Source organism: Pelophylax lessonae (genome assembly GCF_965119305.1).
Source record: "Pelophylax lessonae genome assembly, chromosome: 8".
NCBI lineage: Eukaryota > Metazoa > Chordata > Amphibia > Anura > Ranidae > Pelophylax > Pelophylax lessonae.
This window is the reverse complement of record NC_138775.1, coordinates 86746750-86771928: the sequence shown is the minus strand read 5'-3', so window position 1 is coordinate 86771928 and position 25179 is coordinate 86746750. Positions and strand designations below refer to the sequence as shown.

The 25179-nt window shown below is 43.6% G+C and overlaps 1 protein-coding gene across 2 annotated transcripts in view; it reads left to right on the top strand.

The window, feature by feature from the left end:
- The window catches only part of NISCH (nischarin), a 184850-nt gene that overhangs the window by 83440 nt on the left and 76231 nt on the right, over positions 1–25179 (top strand). For both annotated transcript variants that reach the window (XM_082265847.1, XM_082265846.1), the window contains exons 13-14: positions 9528–9618; positions 23278–23381. In XM_082265847.1, coding sequence (XP_082121973.1) covers positions 9528–9618; positions 23278–23381 — 195 coding nt within the window. The remainder of the gene's footprint in view (positions 1–9527; positions 9619–23277; positions 23382–25179) is intronic.

The following is a 25179-nucleotide window of genomic DNA, read 5'->3' as shown; positions in this document are numbered from 1 at the left end:
CCAAGTGTGTCCATTGCCGCATCCCAAGCTGATGGATTATTTATTGTATTAGGTTACCTGATGAAGAGGTAACTCCACCTGAAATACTGTGCAGTTTTCAATCAGTGATGCCAGTATAAATGGAATATGCTTTTATGTATTCTTCGAATTGTTTCTTTTCTTTGCCCCTCAATAAATGATTTTTATTTTGTTACTGGAACCTTACGTTACTTAATTTCATGGCTACGCTGAAAAAGCTGCCATTCCAACATTTCAGAAATAAAGTACATCAAGAAGCATTCAACTGTCCAAAAGGTACTTCTTAGTGATGGATAAATGGCAGTTTTTGGTACTTAGCCTGGAAATCATGGAAAGTCAAATGTTAATAAAGGAAAAAATCTTTTTAATACCTGGTATCTTTGGTGTCTACTTTTCGCAGGACTTTTAAAAGAACATGTTCACTTTAAGGATCTATCATTTTTAAATTGTCTTATTAGGGTAGCGATCAGGAGGAATGCTACATCTTTCTATGTATTTCTTTATTTTCCTGCTCAGTTCAGGAGGGTTGCCAACGGGACAAACCCTTAATTTTTTTTCTTTATGTATTTTAGTCAATTATGTTAAATATCAGGCAGTTTAATATGCCTGTGTATGGCAATCTTTAATCTCTTTATTAAGCAAATAAATTTAATTATCAGTATTGTAGAAGTATTATGTTAAATTATTTGCACTTTTGGGACACAACTCTATGTACAGTATTTGTGAGTGAATAATTAGAGTGTGTCACAATGGTAGATGCTATCATCTAGAAATATCTGAAGGCATATTGTCTTTGCACATAGTGTCAATCCTGCAATAGAAGGCAAATATATTTAAAAGAAGGTTGTAAAAGCCTGCGTAAGTTAAAGAGAAAAGAATGCCAGGATTACATGTTTGCACAACAGTGGTTTCTGAAGCATTTCTAAGCCCTTAAACAAGTATTTTATTTACTGTATTTATTCTTACCAGTCCTTAAATGAGGTGACTGCATTGGTTTTCAGTTTAGGATTGTTTTCAGCAAGTTTAGAATCTTAATTTTGCTAGAAATGCAGTGCCTTGTCACATCACTCCACCATGTAATGGAGATGAACAAAGGCAGACATGCAACCATGGTTGCCCAATAGATACAATAGAAAAAAGGATGTAGATGTGAAGGGACAGAAATGTGTTTTTTGCAGGATTACTAGGTGACCATCATGGGAAAAAAATGTTATAAAGCTGAAACATCTAAAGACTGGTAAGCTGCTTGCTAGATTTTATTTTTTACTTTTGGGTTTAGATATACTTAAGAGTAATCATTGTGTGGAAGGTCATGCATGCACAACAATCCATGATTTAAGATCTGTAGATGTCTTAAGATCTGAATGATTTGAAATGCCAAATGAGAAAGAAGTGAAGAGAAATGTCTTGTAATATATGCTAAATAACAACCACTTGTGTTCCACCACACCAGAAAACTTAAGACCTTCAGATTCCAGCAGATAATGTAGCACAATCTGATTGGTAGCTGTTGGCAACACTTAAGAAGTTTTGATTTAGAACACTTTGATACAGGATTCTGTGTGTAACAAAGTCACCGGTTGGAGGAGTCACTTATGTTGCTTATCGGTTTCTATATTTTTTTTTCTGACAAATATTTCCATTAAAATGTATTGATCTTGAAATTTTTGTTTTGAGATCTACCCAAAAAGGTGGACAGGAATGTGTCATTTTGAATGTAGAAATCTGCTGTAAAACAGCCGCAGACTGCAGATTTTATTATACTGAATGATACATACCTGTCCATAATGCGTGAGTATCTGACTGAGAAAGCAAGGTTGTTGTGTTATTGTTTATTGAATGTTGTGACCAATAATGTTGTTAAAATGTAATGTAAAAAGCTGTATATTGTAAATTGACTGTGCTCTAAATAATATGCAAAAATAAAAAATATACAAAAACAATACAAACCAGTGTGGGTTTTCAGTATTTTGGTAGTATGAAGAAAAGCAGAGGATAAACTGGATCAGAGTGGCGTAAAGACCGCTTTATTTAAAAAAAATAAAAACTTCCAAAAGGAGACGGGTAAAGGGAATATATTGTCTTTTTAGTGCCGGTTCACATTAGTGCGATCAGAGATCGCATGTAATTTGGAGCGCACTGCTCCTAAATTACATGTGATCTCTGTGCGGTGCAAATTTCAGCCATACAGTTTGTATGGCTGAATTCGCACTGCAATCACACTAAACACGCACATGACCCCTTTTTTTATATCCGCAGCAGAATCGGATCGCATGGGAGTTCACACTAGTGCGATCCGATTCTGTACGAACTTGCAGATCGCACTGCGATATGCGATCTCAACTGGGGGTGTCGTTAACTTTTAATTGCTACCCTCAGCGTATCGCATATGGCAGTGTGAACTGCCAGGGGTGCTGATGCGATGCGGGAACACGTATATTCGCAGCGTTCCCGCATCGCAGAAGGGTGAACCGGGACTTGGTGTGTGTGTATATACTTTAAAAGAGATCAGCTTAATGTAAATAATCTTATTAATGTTTACCCACCTCAATACCACTGTATGTGCAGTATATTAAACAGCCTCATATTCAGCTGGTTATACCAGGATTATGACTGCAGCTATAGAATCCTGGTACCATTATTTTACCTGAAAAAGATTTGCAGGCTGAAAAGTGATCTGAATAGCTATACAGCCGATCAATGACTTTTACAAGTGGCGGAAGGTTTTCAAACCCCCCCCCCCCCCCCCCCCCCCTGGTTACATCGGATGCCATGCACGAAGTGGGAGGATGCTTTGGAGGCCAGAGGAAAGTTCTGGGGGCTCTAATTGAGCTCAGATCTCTCTATAAAGAGTACCTGTCAAGGCCCATGCAATCACACAGGATTATGTTAATATTTTTTTGATTACATACACAGCCCAGCTTCTGGCTTTGCAGAGGTAATCTGTGATTGTGTGTTACTGCTCCTTCACACAATGCAAGTCTATAAGTCAGCCTAATGTGTGGCTGATATAAAATTGTAGGTGCTGCTTCACACCTTGATGGCCCATTACAGTGTGTTACTGTGCATGCTTTGCTTTAGGGAAGTCCATTTTGAAAGGGTTGCCATAGAACCACTAAACGAAACCTGCTACATACAGAGTGCAGTGTGTTACTCTGTGCTGCAGTAACGTATGATTAAACTTTTTTTATCACATATTATTGTAGGACATAGACTTGAAATTGCCAGGCAGAAGGTCACTGTAGTAGTGAATGTATCACAAAATATATAGCATCACAAATTTGACAAACATTTTAATAATAGCTTAGTCTGTGCTCATAGAAAATATACTTTATTTGCACTATAAGGTTTGCTCCTACTTGGCTAGTAGCTTTATACTGCAGTTTTAATTAGAATTCTCTGCATATACCCCACGGGTGTTGGTTTTTTATTTTTGTGGAATTTATATAGCAATTGTTTCTTGCTGGGTGGAAGCATATGCTTATTGTCAAAAATTAATAGATATTGTTTTGGGTCCATGTTTTGCCACAGGCGAGCAAGAAAGAGCTGGCACTAATAATGTTCACAAAGCCCAGCAGTGGCTCTCTGTGTAGCCATGTTTCCCATAAGTGGTCTACGAAGTTATCTTGACCTCTGACCACTTGAGTTGAGTTGCTTGCAAATTAGAGACTGATCATCAAAGACCTTAACCACTTGCCGACCGCAGCCCGACTATATACGGCGGCGGTCAGCCCCTCCCAGGCAAAGTGACGTACTGGACGTCACTAGCCTGGGAGCCAATAGGGGGCGAGCACGCGCCACTGGAGGCGCGCTCCCGCCCCCGCACGTTCACTAGGAAGCCCGTGCGTGTGACCGGCGGACCCGATGTCCGCCGGTCACTCGCGATCGTCGAGTGGAGAGGGAGAAAGGCAGGCAGCTAATGTAAACAAAGCCGCCTGTCATTCTCCCCTGTGTAAAAGCACAGATCACTCGGTCCTGCTATGTAGGACAGTTGATCTGTGCTGTTACACACACAGCCACATCCAATCACAGTAAGAATCACGCTCCTAGGGACACACTTAACCTCTCCCTCGCCAATAAAGTTAACCCCTTCCCTCCCAGTGTCATTTTTACAGTAACAGTGCATATGTATAGCACTGATTACTGTAGAAATGTCATTGGTACCCCCAAAAGTGTAAAAAATGTCAGTCAAGGGTCCGATCTATCCTTCGCAATGTCGCAGTCCCGCAAAAAAATCGCAGATCGCCGCCTTACTCATTAAAAAAAAAACACCAAAAATGACAAAAATCTTTCCCTTAGTTAGTAAACGCAATAACTTTTGCACGCTTATTGTGATTTTTTTTTTTACCAAACATAGGTAGCAGAAAACAAATTGGCCAAAAATGTAAAAAAATTTAGATTTTTACTTTTTTTTTGGGGGGGGGGGGGATTTCATATAAAAAAATGTGAAAAATATTGTTATTTTTGCAAAATTGTCGCTCTTTTTTTGATTATAGCGCATGATCAAAAAATCGCACAGGTGATCAAACACCACCAAAAGAAAGCTCTATTTGTGGGAAAAAAAGGACGTCAAATTAGTTTAGGTACAGCGTCGCACGACCGCGCAATTGTCCGTTAAAGTCACGCAGTGCCGAATCGCAAAATACCCCCTGGTCAGGAAGGGGGTAAAAATCTTCTGGGGCTTAAGTGGTTAAAGATGAAATTGTTTATTTTTAATAAGCACATGCTATAAATTTAGCATTTTACTCTAAGTGTGTTTTATTAATACGTTAATTAACTTGTGCAAAGAAGCCATAATATACAATGACTGAGTAGCTCTGCAAGCAGGGCCTAAATATGTAACGAGCAAATATATTTGCCCCCCCTCCCCTGTATAGATATTATTTAAAATGTATAAAAAGAAAAAAGGTCAATAAAAACATTGCCAGACATTGATAAGATTTGCACCAAGCTAATTTCTTGTTTATCTGAAGAAAACTTTCCCTTTTAGGAAATTCTCAAAGTGGATACATCCTTTTATATGCCTTGTTGTGTTTGTTGCAAATGCTTTGTGCTTTCTGACCTTTATAGTGGTTTTCTTTGTTTTTTCATCAGTTTAGGTGTAGATGGTCATCTTTCTGTGCGGAAAGATAACACTGGGTTTGATTTACACCCCCCCCCCTATCAGAATACAATAAAACAGCAGGGAGATTGCTGTACTAACGTCACATAGTTAGTACAGCGGCTCCTCCTGAGCTGTTTTTTGTTTTTTCGTTCATCCCTGCTGGGTTGAACATGAAAAAAAAACTACTAGTGTGTACTAGGCTTTAGGCCAAAGATAGAAAAACTATTTTCGAATGTTTCTGTCTACTAGAGCTGCTATCATTTATTACATTTGTGGGTGTGGTGGGGCTGAACATTCTCCTCTGGGCATCAGTAAAGGACCAAATGTGTTTTCCATTATAACCACTTTACTTCAATCAGAACTAAACCCACCAATATAGCTATTTCTAGAAAAAAAACTCATGTTAGAAACGTTCAATAAATGTTAATAAACCCTAATCAGACATACTGCTGCTGTTTTCTGCAGCGTTTTCATTTGCATTTTGCCTACTAGCGCATGTGCGGTATATCCTAAATTCAAGGCATGCCACTGGCGATAACTGTCACTGCTGCCTCTGTGCTTTTGTCAGCTCTCAACTGATCTTTGAAGCTCTTAAATGGGTGGTGTCCATAGCTGATCACATGTGAAGCACCAAAGCAACTGCAGATCTAACTAGATGGCAGGATGGCATTGTCCTCCGCAGTTTGGAGGTTTTTTTTGCCTTAGAGGTTGTAAACCCATACAACTTTTTTTTTTTTTTTGCAACCTGTAAGAGAAACACATAATGAGCTAGTATGCATCACATACTAGCTTATTATGCAATACTTACCTTAGAGCAAGCCCCCGCCTTGCCGCCCGCTTACCTGTATGACGGGCGACATGTCTTCCAGGATCGCGGCATCCGGCCATCTGATTGGCCGGAGCCGCAGTGACGTCACTACCGCACACACGCGTGGGAGCTGACAGTCACGGCACGAGGCTCTGAAGAAACGGCACCAGCAGCCGTTCCTTCAGAGCGCATGCGCCAGTGACGTCACTGGCTGCATGTAAGGTAAATATCTCCTAAACGGTGCATGTTTAGGAGATATTTACAGTACCTTATTATAGGCTTACCTATAGGTAAAAGTGTCAGAGGAGGGTTTACTTCCTCTTTAAGTGTATTTTTGGTTGTTTTCAATGAGTTAGCTTTTTTTTTAGCTTATCTATGGAACCCGCTTTTTAGTGGGGGCAGGTCCCCTAATGAGCAGCCTTGATGCCTCTTAAGTGTCGCTAGAGTAAGAGGCCATACAAACCCTGTGTTGAAAGAAAAGTCTAGTATGCATTATGGATCCCCAGTTGATAGTGGCTTTTTATTGTGAATTCTAGTATGTGTGTGTTTTATATACCATGATAAATAACTAATGGTATACAGATGACACATAATAATTAATTAGATGTCGATAGCACATGGAGCAGGCTGAATACTGTACAGTATAGTTAAGTCACATTATTTTGATAAATCGTTATGGTTATTTTAGCTAAGGTATTTCTGAGGAAGGTGTGTAACATAATTGGAGGGGGGGATTTATCAAAACTGGAGCAGGTTTGCACGGAAACCAATTGGCTTTTATCCTCCGCTTGTTTGGTTAAAGCGGAGTTCCGGGCACAAAAACGATAATTTTTTTTTGTGCCCGTCCGCTAGTTCAGCCTAACCTGAAAAGGAATTGGATAGTTAGATTTTTTTTTTTTTCAAAACTCACCTTGTAATTGACGATCGTAAATACTCACCTCAGGGTACTTCCTCCCTCGGAGCCGCGGCTCACCCCGTCACTTCCTGCGCTGCAATGATTCCTGGGAGCTAAACGTCATCGCTCCCAGGAATCAATGCACCGGCCCCGCTCGTCACTTCCGGGCGACGCCGCATTCCCCTGCTAAACAGCTTTTGGGCATGCCCAGAAGCTGTTTAGGAATGCGGCGCCGCGCCGGAAGTGACGAGAGGGGCCGGTGCGGCGCATTCTGGGAGAAGAAGACGCGGGAAAAGACGCAGGAGAGGACCGCGCCGGCTTCAGCTGCCCACAAGAGAGATGGAAACGCTGTGGAAGAAATTTTATAAGTAAGTATTTCTTCTAAAAGGTAAGTGCGAACCGGGACAGATCAGAGGCTAGCCATTGTGGAATGTGCTAGCCCTGACTGTCCCGGGGGTATGTTCATTAAAAAATGACATCTGTGCCCAGAACTCCGCTTTAAGCTTTAAAAATGAAAGATAGAAGCAGTTTGGTTGCCATGTAGCCAGGGTACCAGCTGCTCCAGATCCTAATTTCCCCTCAATGTATAATAATGTGATCACTTGACTGTAGACAAGTGACATTGATAAGCAAAAGTTGTTTTGCGTGAAGCAAAAAATGCTCTGGAATGCTATTGTTTTACGGTGATAATCTTTTAATCACACATTTCTAAGCAGGTTTTGAACATATCTGTAACCATAAGGAATTCATGCATTTAACTTTTTACATCTCTGTACCCTCCTCCTTGTCATTTGGAATTTTTTTTTTTTCCAAAATGTTTTTTTTGGGTTTCATAGAATATCAAAGCAGTATTACAATCATCATGTAAATTGGAGACCGAGAAATTAAGCAAGGGATCTTTCCCAGCTGATCAAAGGAAACAGATGCGACTATCTAAAAGTGGAAGAGAACAACAAGGCACAACCATGCAGGAAGTTTTTGTGACTTTTTACACATAACACGTGGATGATTCATAACAAGACATTATTCTAGTCTGTCACAAAAGAGTAATAAAGTAGTTTAGAACATTTAAAAGCTGTTCACGGTCAGTCATATTTCAACAAGCCTCTTAAATCAGATTTTGATGCTGGCATAGCAAACACTTTTAAAGTCCAAGAGTTAAAAAAGACATTATACTTGTAGCATATAGATTAGGTTTAGTAAAATTTAATGTTTCAAACATGCATTTCATGTTAAAAAATATTTACATATAGAATTTGTGCTTGTTGTATCAGCTAATGCTTAAATTTCAACTCTTCCTACCTAACAAATTGACATAGCAAAATTATTAAAAGGCAGCGTTTGCCTCATGCAGTGTTGAGACTTAAGTAGCGGGATTTTGTCTCTGCCTGCTCAAGAGAGGCCATAATTGCATTGACAGAATGAAAATTAGTATTATTGTAGCTGGACTAACCAATTTCTTTTTATTATGTAAAATCCACCAGGAAAAAGTGGTACCCTCATTTGGCTTTGTGATAAGCACTGTGGTTTTCTGTGACTTTTAATAAAGTGATATCTCACTACTGGCACCCCCAAGAGATCAACCACTTTGTCTGCAACCAGAAAATACTGAAATATTCCTTTTTAGCTGAGTTATTTGTTAACTTTTCAATATAGTTTATTACATTTTATTTTTGTATTATTGCTTTGGTGATTGACTCTGGGGGAACTGGTAGGTGTGTGTAAAATCTTTGTGTGATTTTTATTTTTTATGACATGACCGCAAAATATTGCAGCTGGAAATAGTTCAGTTTCCGGTACAGGAAAATGGCTGCCTGTAGGCTTAAAAGGCATCAGCTGTTCTCAGGGCAGCAAACTTTCAATGTCGTGTAGTGGCTCTTTAACCTACTAGGCTAGTTCTGCCAACCTGGCAAGTTTGGGTCAGTTTAAAGGTGAATGGGGGGGTAAGGTAAGAAGCATAAGACCAGGTGACAAATGGGGGTCTATTTTATGAATGCTCTCATACATATTTAAACTGAAATCAATCAGAAAATATCTGAATCCTGGGTCAATATATGAACCTTGTGTGAAAACATTTATAAGTAGATATCATGAGGTTTGCTAAGCTGCATTTTTCACTAGCCTGCCATAAAAGAATCGGATTATCAGTAAGGTTAGGCTTCCTGCACACTGACAGGGGAAAATCAGCATTAAAACTCACATAAGCTGCATTTTTTTCAATTCAGTTTAGCAGCATTTGTTGTTTGGAAGCTTATTTAATTGATTTAAGTGCTAAATGCACCCAGCGTTTAGGTGTTCATTCCCAAAAGCTCCTCTCCTGATTGCGATTTCTTATGCGCTCAGAAAGGGGAGCTTTGACTCTACACTCCGTTAAAAGCCTATGTGTGCATGGACACAAAGTCTTTTACTAAGTTGAGTTCAGGAGCTTTGGAAAAAAAAACGCCAAAAGCTCCTAAACATGAGTTTTTAGGAGAAGCAGTGCGCATGAGGCCTAACAATGTAATAACACACAAATTCTTAGTGACGCCTATGTATTAGGTAGACTCCAGTAAAGTATTGTGTGCTGCAAGATATTTTATAATGTTATTATGCAACTATATGTAATTCATCAAATTACAGCATATCTCTTCCTCTTATTGTTGTCTCAGAGTTGTGTGTTTTTCCGCTCATCTCACGCTCTTTTATATCACTTTATTTGTCAGATGAGTGAGGACTTCCGGCTCACTGCTTCCAGCTCTTCTTTTCCTGCAAATGCTTCCTCCTCTGTTTCTCGGACTCTTATCTCCAGTCAAGGTAATCATGTATGTATCTTCTGGCTCCAGCTGCTGTCCCTTCTCTTATCACTGATTCACCAATCAACAGGGACATTTTTTTTCTTTTATAGGTGTTGATTCTGAGTCTTAAAATGTTTAACAGCATAGGCAACACATTAACTTACAAGTTTTGTTTTACACTGTGCATTTCTAACTACAAGCTCACAGTATTAAAGCATTTAAAACTTTCATGGCAGCTACAGTAACATATTCAATCCACATGGTGAACTTCTTGTTTCAACAATGCTATTAAATTGAAAGCGCTTTAGATTTGGGTAGGTGTAGGAAATTCAGAATTAGGGGTGTTATTCTTCCTTTCTTGCTATATTCACACATGCATAACTAAATTGCACACCCACTGATACCAAGTCAGAGGAGGTTCCTGCTCGCCAGTGCGATGTAGGTTGGATCATCTCTGATTGATTGTTTTATAAACAAGCCAACATCAGTTAGTTAGTCACAGTGAACCAGTTTACCATGTTCTTAAAAACTGGGGTCTAATGTGCTTCATCATTGGTCATAGGACACTTTTTTTTTTTTTTTTCATTTTAGCAGCATCCGAGTGGCTACCATGCACAGCTGCACCAAATTTAGCACTCTCCAGTTTTGATAAATCAATACCAGGTGAGGTTTTTGGATGTGCAAAAACGAGTTATTATTTCTTCTGTTTCTAAAACACACATATTTACCACAAACATTTGTTGATCCTTGCCCCAGTGGACCTTACAATAAAATGATCGTTCTGCAGTTAAAAAAGTACCTGCAAATCTACCATTTTGTTTTTGAAATGTGGTAAGAATCAAGTGCAGCTGGAGGAATGGTATGAAAATTGTGCTAACTTAATGTAGACATCACCGTGGTAAAGGTTGAACTTAACACTCAGTTACAGAATAGCTGTCTCCATCAGGAATAATGTTCTTGCAGCCAGACAAAAACAGTCAGCAGAATATTCAAGCTGCTGACACAGCCACTATAAATCAGGGACACTCTGTACTGATGCAGCCAACTGACCCAAGCATTACCTTTTAACTTTTTCCTAGTATTAGATTCCATTATTTTCCATGAAGCTTACAAATGTGCTACAGTTGGGAGTTTGGAGGGTGATTATAAGGTGGTATTTCCAAAGGTAAAGTTATTATCGTAAACCAGGGGTGTCAAACTCAATTTATTTGTGGGCCGCATCAGAATTATGGTTGCCTTTAAAGGGCCGGTTATATCTGTAAGATTAGATGTCCAGAGGCAAAGGCAAGGTGGTGTTGCGACTGCACAGAGAGGTGCAGGATCTGTTGGAGGAGTTCTGCCCTCCTCTCTGCTGCGAGTTGCTGAGAAATGGTGGGGGGTGGGCAAAGACGAGCCTTTCTGCAGCTGCACAGGATCTGGCAAAGGGGTTCTGTCCTCTCTGCTGCCGACTACATAGACAAGGTGGGGGCAGAGACAAGGGGGGTGCCGCAGCTGCAGGAAATGTGCGAGGGCCACATGAAATGGCTTGGGGGGCCGCATTCGGCTCACGGGCCTTGTGTTTGACACCTGTGTCGTAAACTGTATACAGTACTGTTATCACTACTTTAGCATTGAGAGCTTAAAGTAGTAGCGAACCCAAAAACAAAAATGTAATATATTGCAGCTTCACAGATAAGGTGGCTGCATTCGTTTTTTGTTTTTTTCTCCTCCATTTTACTTGGTGATCCTGCCAGTAATACACTTTGTCTTGGTGTGTCTGCATTCTGGATGAAGCAGTAAAGCAGACACCTTTCGACTGCAGCATTGTCAGTCTGGGGAGGGGGTAGTGTTAATCTGGCCATGCATGGATCTAAATTTGGTCAATTCAGCATGGATCGGCCGAATTTTGATCCAAGTATGGGCGGCTAGCTGGTCTATCGATCGACTTGTGTACAACCAGCCTGTCAGGTTCCTTGTGAACGATCAGTGCCTCTGGCTATAGCCAGCATCACCGATCATTGTATTCTGTGGGCAGAATACAATAGCTCAGCAGGAATGATTCCCCTATACACCTCAAATGTGTGGATGGGGGAATCCTTTTTTTTTTTTTTCCGTTTAATTAGCAATTTATGTGTGGCAAGCAGATTTAGATGGACTTGACTAACAAATTGAAGCTGAACTCCAGCTAGCACTTTAGCAACTCCAGCTAGCACTTTTACAAAGTAGCACATGGGACAATTTGGTGTGATGTGAGTTGCACAGTTTTTCTGTGCCTTTTGCTACATTTGTCACCCGTTTTTCATGTAGCAAAACATGTTTCTCTTACGTCCTCCGACAGTCGCCGCCACTTCATATTCATCACTAATGGGGTTATTGACCTTTGCTCCGCAGGAGTAGCTAGGCAACAAAATTTATTAATATCAAAGCTTTTAGCATATCCCACCCCTAGGGGGTGGTCCCCTCAGTCAATACCTTCCTGCTTCCTGCATTCCCAACTCAGTTTCTAATGCCTAGCTTAGGAGTAGGCTGGCTGTTCCTGTGCTGGGGCTCTCAGTCTCAGCCTCTATTCTCTTTTTGATTTTATTTTGAGTCTTTTTCTCTTTCTTTTACTTAGCTGTTAATTTTCAGCATTAGTTAGCTTCTTCGGATGAAGATGATCGTGCGGAGCTGGGTCTCGGACTGGCCTCCCTGGATCCCAGGGCTCAGGGCCAGGGGCTTCCCAGCCTGCCATCGAGCGTTCAGCGCAGGTTTCCCTGGCACATTGAACGACCCATCCCTGTTCGCTGCAGGGATGCTATCTGTGAGGTGGCTACCTCACTGGACGCCATTGCGGTTTCGCACCGCAGTTCCACTGCGTCATGGCTGCGACACTCCCTGTCCTCAGTGCAGCGGTTTGGTCGCTGGAGCAGGCTCCCCACGCCATCCGGATTGGTAAGTGTAACTCTATGTGGGGACCTGTCTATTTGGGTGTCAGTCTGGGACTGTGTGACCCTGCATGTCTGTGTGGCTGCTGAGTTCCCTGTCAGATTCCTGTGTGGACTTGCTGCCTGTGTGTGGGCTGCGAGGGGGGGGGGGGCTCTCCCGCTCTGCTGGGTGAATGCATGAAGCAGTCTGGGTTTAGGCATGCTGTGCGGCGATCGCTGCAGCGACCCGCCATTTTTTTGCGGCAGAATTATGGTGGCCGGTCCTGTGTGGTAAGGCGCAGTGTTTTGGCGCCAAACGCCGCCATTTCGGCGGCGATCGATCAGGCCACATGTCGGCGCCATTTTCTATTTGCCTGAGGAATCCTCAGCCGAGCGGCCATGTTTGTGTAGCCTTACATAGGCTTTATAGGGGCGGTCAGTCATTGCATCACTTCCTTTTGCTCTGGGACAGCGATCGGTGGCAGCAGCCTGTGTGATCTCTCCAGGTTTTTACCTTTCCATTTTCCTGTATTCCTTGCCCAGTGTTCTTATCCCTGTGGGGGTCGGTGTATTCAGTGGGTGCGGTGGGCTGCGCTCGCCGCGATCTTAAAGGGGCAGTACTCCTTTTTTCCTAATATCGCTGGGGCATGGATTCTCAGGATTGCAAGTTTCCTCCCACCTTGGTGGGGGGCCAAGGGGCTGCTGCTTCCCCCGAGGGGGCTGATCTGGCTACTATTGTGGCAAACTTGGCTGCTCAGGTGCAGATGCTGGTGGCTGATCGATCCACAAAACGGCCCAGAGTGTCTATTTCCTCTGATTCAGAGAGCCATGGGGCTGCTATGGCTGGAGTGCCCTTCTCAGGGTCTCACTCATCTCTAGACCTTGTGGGGTCTGAGGGGGAGGCTGAGGTGGAAGGGGTTGATAATTCTCCCCCTGGCTCGTCTGAAGAGCTTGCACTCATGGATGAGTTGGTTGCTTCTATCAAGCAAACGCTGCATTTGCAGGATGAACGATGTCCTCCTGTTTTGATGTCCTCTTATGGGACGAAAAGGAAACGCAAAACATCGCAGGTTTTTCCTTGCTCTACGGAATTTCAGCGCGCGGTTGATGAGCAATGGCACAATTTAAAGAAGCCTTTTGCTGTGCCGAGTAGGTTCAAACTGTGTTATCCATTTACACCCACCACTGATGAGCGTTGGTGTGTGCCGCCTCAGGTGGATCATGCAGTGGCGATTTTGAATAAATCCACTGCGATCCCCGCTGAGGATACCCCGGTGTTCCGGGACCCTACGAACAGGAGATTGGAGTCCCTGGCCCGTCATGCCTATACGGTTGCTGGTTCTATGCTGAAGCCTATTTTTGCTTCCATTATGGCAGCCCAGGCTATTGTGGATTGGACGCAGGTGCTCAGGCGCACCCTGGTGGCTGACTCTGCCCCGCCGACAACTTTGGCTATTGTGGATCAAATTCATCAGGGTGTCATGTATTTGTGTGATGCAGACTTAGATTTGGTCCCTTTGGCTGCGCGTCTTTCAAGTGTGACGGTATTGAACTGTCGCCTGATATGGCTGAAATGTTGGTCTGTTGACCAATCTTCTCGCAAGACTTTAGCTAATTTGCCCTACGCGGGATCCCGCCTTTTTGGCGAAACTTTGGATACTCTGATAAAGGGAATTTCTGGGGGTAAGAGCACTCTCTTGCCCCAAACTCACAAGAACAGGTTTGTTTGTGGTAAGAAGAATACCTCGTTTAGGCCCTCTCAGGGGTCCTTTTGGGCCTTTCGGTCGCACTATGAGGGCAAGCCCTTCAAGGGCCAAGGCTCCCAGAAGAAGCCGTGGACAGGTAAGCAGAAGTCTGGCCAGTCCGGGTCTGCTGCCCATAACAATGCGGCCTGATGGGACGCCCTCACCCGGTTCTGGGGTGGGGGGACGTTTGCTCGGTTTTCTTCAACCCTGGCTGGACCGCATTCGGGACAAGTGGGTTCAGGAAATCGTTCTATCTGGATACAAGATCGAGTTTCTCTCTCGGCCGGCGGGCAGATTTTTCCCCTCAAACCTTCAGCTGACTCCGGAGCGCTTGCAGGATCTGCACCTGGCGGTGCGGGACCTGCGGGCCCAGGGAGTGGTGGTTCCGGTGCCTCATCGGGACAGATTTCGGGGGTTCTATTCCAATCTGTTCACTGTGCCCAGAAAGGAGGGCAAGGTACGTCCGATTCTGGACTTGAAAGCTCTGAACCGCTTTGTGCGGGTTCGCAAGTTCGGCATGGAATCCCTGCGCTCGGTGGTGGCTGCCCTGGTTTCGGGGGAATTCATGGCCTCCATCGATCTGAAGGATGCGTACCTTCACATCCCAATTTTCGAGGGTCACCAGAGGTACCTTCGATTCGCCATTGCGGAGGATCATTACCAATTCGTGGCGTTACCCTTTGGTCTCGCTTTGGCTCCGCGGGTTCTCACCAAGGTGCTTGCGCCAGTTCTGGCTTTGAGAGCCCAGGGCATTTCTGTCCTGGGGTATCTGGACGATATCCTGATTCGGTCTGTGACCAGTCAGGGCCTGGTGACCGACCTGTCCATCACGATGCAGACTCTGCAGGAGTTCGGGTGGACGATAAAAAAAAAAGTCAACTCTGTGTCCGTCGGTTCGTCTTCCCTACCTGGGAATGATCCTGGACTCTGCTCAAGCGAAGGTCTTCCTGCCGGAAGACAAGCTCCGGACGCTTCAGGACGCAGTCCAGTCCCTCAGGGGCAATCGGTGCTCGTCCCCCCGGACGTGTATGAGGTGTCTGGGATTGATGGTCTCGGCCTTCGAGGCGATCCCTTTTGCCCAGTTTCACACGCGGGGTCTCCAGGCGGAGATTCTGGCCGAGTGGGACGGGCGACCGCAATCTCTGGATCTACAGATCTCATTGAGTCATCATACCAGAAGGGATCTTCTGTGGTGGCTCCGGTCCCCGGCGGTGTCGGGGGGCAAGTCTTTTCGCCCTTTCTCGTGGACGGTGATCACCACGGATGCCAGCCTGTCGGGCTGGGGTGGTGTTCTGGGCGTTCTGTCTGCCCAGGGAACTTGGTCGGACGAGGAATCCTCCCTTCTGATCAACATTCTGGAATTGCGAGCAATAAATCTCTGCCTTCTGCATTGGACGGACAGGCTTCAAGGCCGTCCGGTTCGGGAGCAGACGGACAATGCCACAGCGGTGGCCTACATCAACCACCAAGGGGGCACCAGGAGTGCCCGAGCGGCTCGGGAAGTAGCCGACATTCTGTCTTGGGCCGAGACACACGTCCCGGCGATAACGGCAGTTCACATTCCGGGGGTGGAGAACTGGCAGGCGGATTATCTGAGTCGCCAGACCCTGGACCAGGGAGAATGGTCCCTTCACCCGGATGTCTTTCAGATGCTGTGCGCGAAGTGGGGGTCCCCAGATGTGGACCTGTTCGCGTCTCGTCTAAACAACAAGGTGAAAAGGTTCGTGGCAAGGACGCGCGATCCTCGGGCAGACGCCTCAGACGCGTTAGTGGCGCCCTGGCGTCAGTATCGTCTGATGTATGCCTTTCCACCAATTCAGCTGCTGTCCAGGCTCCTTCGCAGGTTGGCCTCGGAACCGCACACAGTGATTCTGGTGGCGCCAGACTGGCCTCGCCGGTCTTGGTACGCAGACCTTGTGAATCTGACGGTCGACGCTCCGTGGCGTCTACCTCTTCGAGCAGACCTCCTGTCTCAAGGACCGATATCCCATCCTGCTTTACAGTCGCTGGCTTTAACGGCCTGGCTGTTGAAAGCCAGGTCCTGAAGGATAGGGGTCTCTCCCCTGAGGTCATTCCCACTTTGATCAAGGCCAGGAAGGCCTCTCCGGGGAAGATTTACTACCGTACTTGGAAGGCGTATTTTGCCTGGTGTGAGTCCAGGGGGTATTCCCCTCGCTCATACTCGGTATCGAGAGTGTTGGCTTTCCTTCAAACGGGCGTGGACCAGCGTTTGGCGTTGGCCACGATTAAGGGTCAGATTTCTGCGCTGGCCGTTCTCTTTCAGCGCCCTGTGGCGTCTAATTCTTTGGTTAGCACCTTTGTTCAAGGGGTGCGACACTTGGCCCCTCCTCGGAGGGATCCTTTACCTCCATGGGATTTGAACCTTGTTCTGTCCTTGTTACAGCATGCTCCCTTTGAAAAGATCAAGGAGATCTCGTTGTCTCTGTTGTCCAAGAAGGTTGCATTTTTGGTAGCGATCACTTCGGCTCGCAGGGTGTCGGAGCTGGCAGTCTTGTCCTGCAGCTCTCCCTACTTGGTGATTCACTTGGATAAGGTGGTCTTACGACCTAACCCTTCTTTTCTTCCGAAGAGGATCTCGGAATTTCACCTCAATGAGGACATTGTCTTGCCTTCGCTTTGCGCGAAGCCTAAGCATCCAAAGGAGGTGGCTTTGCATTCCTTGGATGTTGTTCGGGCGGTCAGGGTTTACCTGTCATCGACAAAATCCTTTCGCTTGTCGGATTCTCTATTTGTCCTTCCAGAGGGTCCTCGGAAGGGCATGGCAGCGTCGGCTGCGACCATCGCCAAATGGATCAGACAGACCATTGTACAAGCCTATGCTTTGAAGGGGAAGGTCCCTCCTTTCCCTGTGAAGGCGCACTCTACCAGGTCTCTGAGTACGTCTTGGGCCTATCGTCATCAGGCTTCTGTGGCCCAGGTGTGTAAGGCGGCGACTTGGTCGTCAGTTCACACCTTCTCCAAATTCTACAAGGTGGATGTTCAGGCATCGGCGGATGCTTCCTTTGGCCGCAAAGTTTTTAGTGCGGCGGTGCCTTAGGGTCCCTTGTTTTTGGGTCCTTGGCTGTTGGGATGTCTTTATCCCTAGGTTACTTGTTTTCCTCGGTGGTTGCTCCTGTTGAGCATGTTTTTTTCCTGTTGCCCAGTTGGTTTCCTTACTTTGGTAAGGTTCCTTTTTCTCTGATGTGGGTACTGCGTTGCTTTAGGCGCGGCTGCGTTTTTTCCCACCCCTCATGTCTACACTGCTATGGGACGTCCCCATTAGTGATGAATATGAAGTGGCGGCGACTGTCGGAGGACGTAAGAGAAAACTGAATTTTTGTAAAATCTTACCTGTAAAATTCCTTTCTCTGAGTCCTCCGACAGTCGCCGCCCCCGCCCCTCTTTTGGGGTTTGTTTATGTACTCTACTGCTATGCTACTGAAACTGAGTTGGGAATGCAGGAAGCAGGGAGGTATTGACTGAGGGGACCACCCCCTAGGGGTGGGATATGCTAAAAGCTTTGATATTAATAAATTTTGTTGCCTAGCTACTCCTGCGGAGCAAAGGTCAATAACCCCATTAGTGATGAATATGAAGTGGCGGCGACTGTCGGAGGACTCAGAGAAAGGAATTTTACAGGTAAGATTTTACAAAAATTCAGTTTTTTGCTTCGGTGTTTGGTGTGCCATTGACTATTAATGACACTGAAAGCGCAACTAGGTAATTTTAGGTGTATAAATGTGGCCCTACACTATACAATCTGATTGTAAAATCTCCTTTTAGGTTTACCAAAACGATATAATCAATAACCAATCGCTCTGTATCTAAATAGGCAGGCCCTTGCACTACATTAGGGGTGTCACGTGGACTGCATGTGGCACCAGGGAGTTTAACATGCAGCCTGAGCCTATCTGGCAGAAGGCAAATGCACGCGTGGGAGAAGCTGGGGATGCTGTGCAAACATAGTTGATGGGTGAAGGGTGTGTGCTGAAAAGGTCAGCTGGTAAACTCCTTCCTGTGTCTTACTGGTTTCTTCATCCCAAATCTATATGGCAGCAAGTGATGAAGCCTGTTCACAAAGTCAAAGAAAACTTGTATTTTTCTTCAACCAAGCTACTTTTAAAGGTATATTGGAACATAGGGGAGATGGATTTTAGAAAAAGAAATGTGAACTTAGCCTGTAAATAGTGTGCTTAAAACCTCTAGGTGGTCCGTTATATACACAGTTGAATACACAGTTTTATGTGCCGAATGTGAGGATTTACAGTGCCTTGAAAAAGTATTCATACCCCTTGAAATTTTTCCACATTTTTGTCATGTTACAACCAAAAACGTAGATGTATTTTATTTTAGATTTCACAATAGACCAACACAAAGTGGCACACAATTGTGAAGTGGAAGGAAAATAATAAATGGGTTACCCAATTTGTACAAATATCTGAAAAGTGTGGCATGCATTTGTATTCAGCTCCCTTTACTCTGATACCCCTAACTAAAATCTAATGGAACCAATTGCCTTCAGAAGTCACTTAATAAGTAAATGGAATCCACCTTTGTGTAATTTAATCTCAGTATAAATACAGCTGTTCTGTGAAGCCCTCGGAGGTTTGTTAGAGAACCTTAGTGAACAAACCGCATCATGAAGGCCAAGGAATACACCAGACAGGTCGGGGATAATGTTGTGGGATAAAGGATAACAAAAAAAAACTTGTTAGAGTCTGCAAAAGACTTGAGACTGGGGTGGAGGTTCACCTTCCAGCAGGAGAACAACCCTAAACACACAGCCAGAGCTACAATCAAATGTTTTAGATCAAAGCATATTCAAGTGTTAGAATAGCCCAGTCAAAGTCCAGACCTAAATCCAATTGAGAATCTGTGGCAAGACCATCCAATCTGACAGAGCTTGAGCTATTTTGCAAAGAAGAATGGGCAATTTTTTTTAGCCTCTAGCTGTGCCAAGCTGGTATAGACATACCCAAAAGACTTGAAGCTGTAATTGCAGTGAAAGGTAGTTCTACAGAGTATTGACTCGGGGGGGCTGAATACAAATGCACGCCACACTTTTCACATATTTATTTGTAAAAAATGTTGAAAACCATTTATCATTTCTCTTAATTGTACAGTACAGGACTTGTGTTCTTAGAGCATGGGTTATATTCAGTTCTCTTCCGGTGACTGGACACTGGCAAAAACTTTTTCCTAGGGCTTTCCCTTAGATCGTACCCTTAAACCCCTCCCACTCCATGAGGCTTCTGTTATTTGCTAGTGTCCTTAGTTATTAACATCTAAATGTTTATTGCCTTCTTGTGCTACCCAACAGTTTCAAGATTGGTTGCCCTCGTGTTTACCTCAGGGACTGTACCCAGACAGCACTGGGTCGGACTGTAGTGTTTGTAGGTATATGCTGCAAGGTGCTATACAGGTCCAGGATTGTGGTCTATTTCTATGGTTCACAGTTACTGAAGACTGCCCTGGGGGTATGCCCATCATAACGGACAAGGCCTGGACCTGTAATAGTCCAGTGTCATGGATAAAGTAAGACAGGGTTTTCCTGTAAATGGACTGTGGATGTAAATGGACTCCAGTTCCTAGCTGTTAAAAACATTATTTGCAGAGCATAGCACTCTTAGCAGTTTAATGGGCAAATTATTTTGAAGTCATTCACTTCATTGTGGTATCCCCTGCCATTTGGTCCCTGACACTTGTAAAATTGATGGGATTTTCCTCCCTTTCTGGACTTTGTCTCAGAACCTCGTCATATCTCCAAGATGACCTGTTCTCATCTGCCTGTTTCGCTGAAAGCACACACCGTACGTTGCATCCACGTATCCAGTTCCTACACAGTCACAGGAACTTGGTCTGTACCTGGGCTTAGTGGCTCCTTTTCTGGACATGCAAAACCCCATCTATTATGCACTACTGAAAATGAGTATCCCCAGGGGATTACCCCCTTCAGTTTTTTTTTTTTTTTTTTAACCTGAAGACTACATTTGTAAAGCTTTGCCTAGATTTGGGTCCCTTATGTCATCTCTTGTCTATCCTCTGTTCGCATTTCTCCTTACCAAAGTCAGAACATATGGTTTCCCATTTGAAACTGTGGGAGAAAGACTTACATGAGGTCTTTACAGCAGAAAAATGTCCAGAGATACTACACTTCTCACTGAAGTCTAGACACTAACTGAAAATTCTGTCAAGAATATAGGTACAGGATGTAGCTTTGTCATCCATAAATGTTACCTGCATTTCACAGACCACTGTTATTGCTGTAACATAGAGAACGGCTCAATTCTTCATGTGTTCTGGACCTGCCTGAATCTGAAGCCCTTCTGGAACACTGTTCAATCACCGAAATGTACTGATTTGAAGATCCCTCTTTCTACCTAATATGCATCTCCTCTATTCCCACAAAAATTTACTAGAAATCCATTCTCAAACATTTTTCTCAATGCTGCTAAATGGTGCATTACTTTTAGATGGACAATAATTTCCCCTTCTCGCATTCTATGTGGTTACACAGGGAGGAGGAAATCATACAGATGGAGGATCTATATGCTTTCTGCATAGAACAAATGTGAGACATGAAAAAAGTAGTATTACTGGACATTGGGACTCTTGAATTCCTCTGCTACTCTGTGCTGCTTACATGAAGGTGACATCCTCACCTACTCCTTCCCTTGTCCCTAATCCTTCCACTCCCCTGTTACCTCCTTCTACCCTGTGTTACCTTAACCCACTGTCCTTCACCTCCATCTTTTTCACATCCCCACCGTCAATGTATTTTTATCACCCCCCCCCCTTTTTTTTTTTTTAAAGACCCACGCCTTTTTTAAACGTTATGTGGAAAAAATGCCTTCAAATTATTTTTCCCCAATATACTTTACTCAGGGAGGCTACCTTACCTGTGAACCGATTCCATCTCCATTACTCCCAACCTCAGGATATCTCTTTAGAGAAGACCATGTGCACTGCCATGATACACTGGGTGTATTGAGTATTCTGCGTATTGAGTGTCATCTGCTCTGATTACACACAATGTATACACTTTTTATACCTGTCTCTATATTACTGATACTTGTACCCTGACCACTATATGTTTTTCGCTTTTATTATGCTCTGGGCCTTTATAAAGAAATCCAAATATACAAAATATATTATGCATTAAACAAATTAGAATTCCAGTTTTTCAGTTTTTTTTTTCATTTCTCTGTGTATTACAAAAATATATTCAGAACTGTTTAAATATCAAGGAGAGTCGCTTACATTTTTACTTAAAGTAGAACTAAAGGCAATTTTTTTTTTTTAATTTTGGATAGACGGAGGGTTAAAACCCCTGTCAGTTTTTTTTTTCTTTCTCTTCTTCGTCTTCTGTGTTCCAATCCCAGAACTATGTAAACAACAACCAAGGTGCCCCAAAAGCTGGCAACTGCGACAAGTTCTCTGTATGATGTCCCAAACAAAGCCGGTGCTGCCGTCAGAAAGCAGTACATAATGACCATCCAGCAGGCAACCAGGGGAGACAGCACTGCACGCGTTTGTGTTATCTTAATAGTGATCAGATATTGCCAGAAACGATAACCAAGGTAATAGTTTATTGTACAATCAAAGTAATGGACACAAGTCAGTAAAAAAGGATACTAGGTTGCTCCAGTTCGGTGGAGACCAGTGAATGGCTGCTGGATCTGTTCGGCGATCGGGGAACAAAGCAGCTGAAAGATGGGTATTACCTAAGGAACCGTAAGCAGACGGGAGCCAGGCCGGGCCTGCCGGAGCTCCAACGTGACGTGAAACCGTCTCAGGGCCCCGAGGCAGAAGTGACATACTGGTGACCGGAACTAGCATCACCGAACAGACCCAGCAGCCATTCACTGTTCTCCAACGAACTGGAACAACCTGGTATTGTATTTTATTGACTTGTGTCCATTATTTTGATTGTACAATAAACTGTTTCCTTGGTTATCGTTTCTGGCAATATCTGATCACTATCAAGATAACACAAACCCATGTTGCGCTGTCTCTCCTGGTTGCCTAATCCCAGAACTAGTGTCCCCATCGGTAGATTTACCCTCTATTTCTGTCCTGGTAACAACTTAAAATTTTGAATTTTCTTTCACTCTCAGCAATAACCGTAAACATGACAAATAGGGAAGATGAAGCTCCCTAATAGGGGCACACACAGCAAAAAAAAAAAAAAGCTGACCGGTGCATTTATACATCTCCACTGATTTTTAGTAAATTGAGACCTACTTTTTATGCCTACGGTTAAGCAGGGTCTTTTTCAGTCAGCAACCCTACAGGTATTAAAAACAAGATTTAACCCAGTTATGTATTTTATTTTTTTTAAATATAGCTAGGATGAGTACCCTAATTTAATTAATATTAGTCCTATGTGGGCAGCACAGTGGCTAAATGGTTAGCACTTACCCCTGGCAGCACTAGGGTTGTCGGTTCAAATCCCAACCACGGCACTACCTGCACAGAGTTTGCATGTTCTTCCCTGTGCCTGCGTGGGTTTTCCTACTAGTACTCCGGTTTCCTCGCACATGCTGATAGGTTAATTGGCTCCAGTCTAAATTGGCCCCTAGTATGTGTGTGTATGAATGTGAGTTAGGAACCTTAGATTGTAAGCTCCTTGAAGCCAGCGACTGATGTGAGTGTATAATATATATTTAAAGCGATGCGTAAATTGTATATAGAAGTACCTGAAATAAATACATGTAATCTCCTGTACACTAGCATCATTCAGCCAACTCCCTATGAGTCTAGGCTGTCATAGGCCTTCTCCCAGCCTCTCCAGTGAAGGAAGTAGCCCAGTGATGAGTGAATTTGTCTGTCATTCTGCTTTCTCCTCCTTTCAGCATGTTCCTTGTGCTGTTTCTTCCTCTCCTGCTTTGAGGTCTGTTGTGCAGGCACTGTAATATATACGACTTGATAGCAAGTCAAATTCAGGTACTTATTATGTTTGTAAATCTGATTAGAGTTTAGCTTTAAGTTTGTTGATGCGTTTGTAATTTTTGTGGGTAAGTGGGTAAGTGACTGTTTTGTATTTCATAGGCCAGCCCACAGACAGCAGATCCACTAGTGTGACTCACAATGATTATTCACACAGAAAAGGTGGTATTCAATATTCCACACATGATAAAGGAAAAAGCAGAGAGGTGAGTTATGTGGTGCAATTATAATAGTATGTTGTTCAAATCTGTAGCTTGTATGTATGTATGTATGTGTGCATGTCATGTGGAAAGCCCAGCTGAGTTGATATGGATTCAACTTTTAACCACTTTAGCACCAGGAAGGCTTTACACCCTTTATGACCAGGCCATTTTTTTTGTTATTTAGCACTGTGCTGCTTTAACTGGTAATTTCTCTGTCATTAAAGGTTGTACCAAACCAAAAATGTAATCAATTTTTTTATTGCACAAATAGAGCTTTCTTTTGATCACCACTGAGTTTTTATTTTTTGAGATACTGTGAAAAACGTTTTCACAATGCATGTGTATACTGGTTTCAAAAAGTTTTTAATTGTACCAAATTACTTTTTGTTATTTGTTAAATCATTTTTTCCACTAACATTTTTTTATCTTGATATCACTTGTTTCTTCTCGTTCCCTCTTTTGCCTTTTGTTTAATTTTTGTATATTTACAATTTTTCTTGTTTTTTGTTATATTTATTTTTTCATTATTATTTTTATTTTGTTCATTTTTTTCATTATTATTTTTATTTTGTTCATTTTTTCATTATTATTTTTATTTTGGTCATTCTTTTTTTTTTTTTTCCATTGTTCCATTTTTCAGTATAATTTTGCCTTAAGCATTTTATGGTGGATTGTGACACTATTTGTATGCTCTGCTTATACCACAGGTAATTAGCAGCTCTTTCACCTGTGGTCATTGCGGACGATATAGGAGGCAGATAGTGGTGTTGATGTGATGTTATGAATAAGTGCTATGGGGCATGAAATGCGTTAACAGTCTTCCTACCTGTATTCCTGTCCTGCGTGCTGTGTGTTTTTATACCTGGATAAATAAAGCTATTATGTTCCAGCGGAGTGTATGGCCATCCAATTCACTTTTATTTACAGTGGGAAAAATGATTTTCTCTTATGTTCATCGATGGACACAGCGCTCAATAAATCATAACTAGTGGGTTATATTGCCTCCTCCAGGAGTAGGACTAGGCAGAACAAAAAACAGCTGGCTACACCCATGGGTCGTCTTCAGCTGATATATAACCCCCTCTCTGCTCTAGGTAATCAGTTTTAATCTGTCTAGTCAGGAGTGAGGACCTAGGCTCCCGGCTGGGATCTCTAGTCCTAGCAAGTTTCTCCTTCCTTACATCTTTTTTGTTTTCTCTCGGGAGATCTACAATCAACTGCCAAGCTGGGCGATAGGCTGGATAACCTAGATCCAGTGGTCTCCCCCAGCCCAGCCAGCAAGCGCGTGCAGACCGCAGCTACGCGCTAGGTCAGCCTCGACATAGCCGGACAGAGACTGGCCCGCGAGTTAAACATCTCGCAGGGTTGCATATGACCGGGCTTGGGTCTGAGTCACAGCGGTCTCTTTGCCGATGGCTCCCCTACTTCAGAGGTGAGGAGTTCTGTCTGGAGCGTTACCCACACCAAGGAAGGCATGCTTCAGTGTTTGTAGCTGATGGTGGCCATTTTCCCTTAGTCTGACTGGTCTCTGGTTTGCGACCATGTTTGTGTAGCCAGATGATGTCACGGGGCCATTTTCCCTTAGTCTGGGAGATGCTGGAGACAACTGAAGCCCCGTGGGGATGCAGAAGCTTCTCCCCCTCTTCTTCCTCTTTAGTTTCCTCTTCCTGTGCCCGGGACATATTAACAGGGATAGCATCCATGATGATGCTGGGTTCAAATTCTTGGCGCTCCTCCGGTCAGTAGTAGTAGTCTTTGGGGGTCCCTGTTATCTCTCTCTCTGCTGATGGGTACCGTGAGC